Source organism: Helobdella robusta, assembly GCF_000326865.2.
Source record: "Helobdella robusta unplaced genomic scaffold HELROscaffold_27, whole genome shotgun sequence".
Taxonomy (NCBI): Eukaryota; Metazoa; Annelida; class Clitellata; order Rhynchobdellida; family Glossiphoniidae; genus Helobdella; species Helobdella robusta.
Genome location: NW_008704392.1, coordinates 665382 through 667299, shown reverse-complemented (window position 1 = coordinate 667299; position 1918 = coordinate 665382). Strand labels below are relative to the sequence as shown.

General features: G+C 31.5%; 1 protein-coding gene across 1 annotated transcript in view; it reads left to right on the top strand.

Moving 5' to 3' along the window:
- HELRODRAFT_173616 (hypothetical protein) overlaps positions 1–1155 on the top strand; it is a gene marked incomplete at both ends in the record, with an annotated part of 3683 nt that extends 2528 nt beyond the window's left edge. The window contains one exon of the mRNA XM_009020229.1: positions 1048–1155. Within this exon, the coding sequence (XP_009018477.1) occupies positions 1048–1155 (108 nt within the window). The remainder of the gene's footprint in view (positions 1–1047) is intronic.
- Positions 1156–1918: the final 763 nt, after the last annotated feature.

Sequence of the window (1918 nt, the reverse complement as noted above, 5' to 3'; positions counted from 1 at the left end):
ACGGCTACTACTACTACTACTACTACTACTACTACTACTACTACTACTGCTACTACTACTACTACTTCTGCTACCACTATTACTACTACTACTACTTTTACGACTACTACTACTGCTGCTGCTGCTGCTACTACTACTACCGCAATTACTATGATTACTTTTGTCTGTTAGCGATTGAAGTAGCGGCAATAAATCAATCAAAAATTTTCTGCCATCTCCAAATGTGCGTCTTTGATCATTATCATCATCGTCATCAGTATCATCATCGTCACCATCATCATCACCATCATCGTCATCAGTATCATCATCATCATCATCATCAAAATTATCATCATGGCCATCCGCACCTTCATTGTCACCATCATCATCATCGTCATCGTCGTCATCATTACCATCATCATCTTCGTCATCGCAATTTTGTTTTAATATTTTTTCTCAGAAAGTATTATTTATTTATGCGCGAAAAATCCGCACTTATATTTTTTCTAGATCTAATTAACTTTTAGCATGTCGTTTACCTGCTACTAGTAGTGATAATGATGGCGGTGATGATGATAATGAAGAAGAAGAAGTTGATGATAATGATAACGATGATGATGACGATTATTATGACTTCTTAATCCCAGCAGCTTAAATGATGCTAACGTGATAACTCCACTGATAACAATGATTATATCACTGATGACGACGACGATGATGATGAAGATGACGACGACGATGAAGATGACGAGGATGATGATGATAAGAGTGAGGGCTTCTATTAGCATACAAAATTAATGACCACAAAATTGTCTGTACATCAATAGCACTGGAGTTTCTCTTGTTTTCCAGTCTTATTACTATTATGGTTAATGTTTATTATTATTATAATTATTATTCTTGTTATTATTATTATTATTATAAATTTTTTTACTATTTATATTTATGATGAAAAACATGGCACGGCAGCTATTGGTGATAAAAATTTGTGGCAATAATGAAGTCACTTCAGCTTGAAAATGTAAAGAAATAAATAAAAAAGATTAATAAAAAAAACCACACTTACAGCAACCACAGCAGCCCCAAAAACGCCAATCGCTGTCGCAGTATCAACCGTTAGTAAAAGACAAATCTCTAGCAAATTTCCTAGCAACATCAGACTTAAAGAACTACTAAAAATATGAATGATATGAATAAATAATAACTATAATTTAAATAATAAACAATTATAATAATAATGAAATTTGATTGAAATGAAAATAACACTCTGGCGAAATCTTAAATGTTAATAACAAATAACGACACGAGAAATTGTATATGACACCAATAAAACACAATTTGAAACATCTGGGGCTTTGTTTGTGTGTTTTGCATGTATGTGTGTTTGTGTATGTGTGTGTATGTGTGTCTGTGTGTGTGTATGTGCGTGTGTTTGTACATGTGTGTATTTTCAAGAAAAAATAATTGTGATGGAATTTATGTCAAAATATGTTTCGTGACGAAAGAGTTATGTTTTGTTTTGTTTCACTGTTTTGCTTCGTAAATATTTCCTTTTGTGAGTTTGTATGTGTTTGTATGTTTGTATTGTATGAACAGATCGTTTGTATATACATACACTGCATATGCATTGTTTTGTATTTTGTACTTTTTGCATCAGTCGTATCATTTGTTTGTTTGTTTTTTTTTTCGTAAGATTGTTACGATATAAAAAAAAGGTTCTATTATTATCATCCACAAATAAATTATTATTATTTATTATTCTTTATATCAACATATATTTATATTATTCTATAATAATTTTTTTCAGCGCTTGCCTATAACAGTAGCTGACATCAAAGACTACGACAACATCAACAACAACATCAACAACAACATCAACAACAACAACAACACCAACAACAACAACAACTACATCAACAACAACAACATCAACACCAAC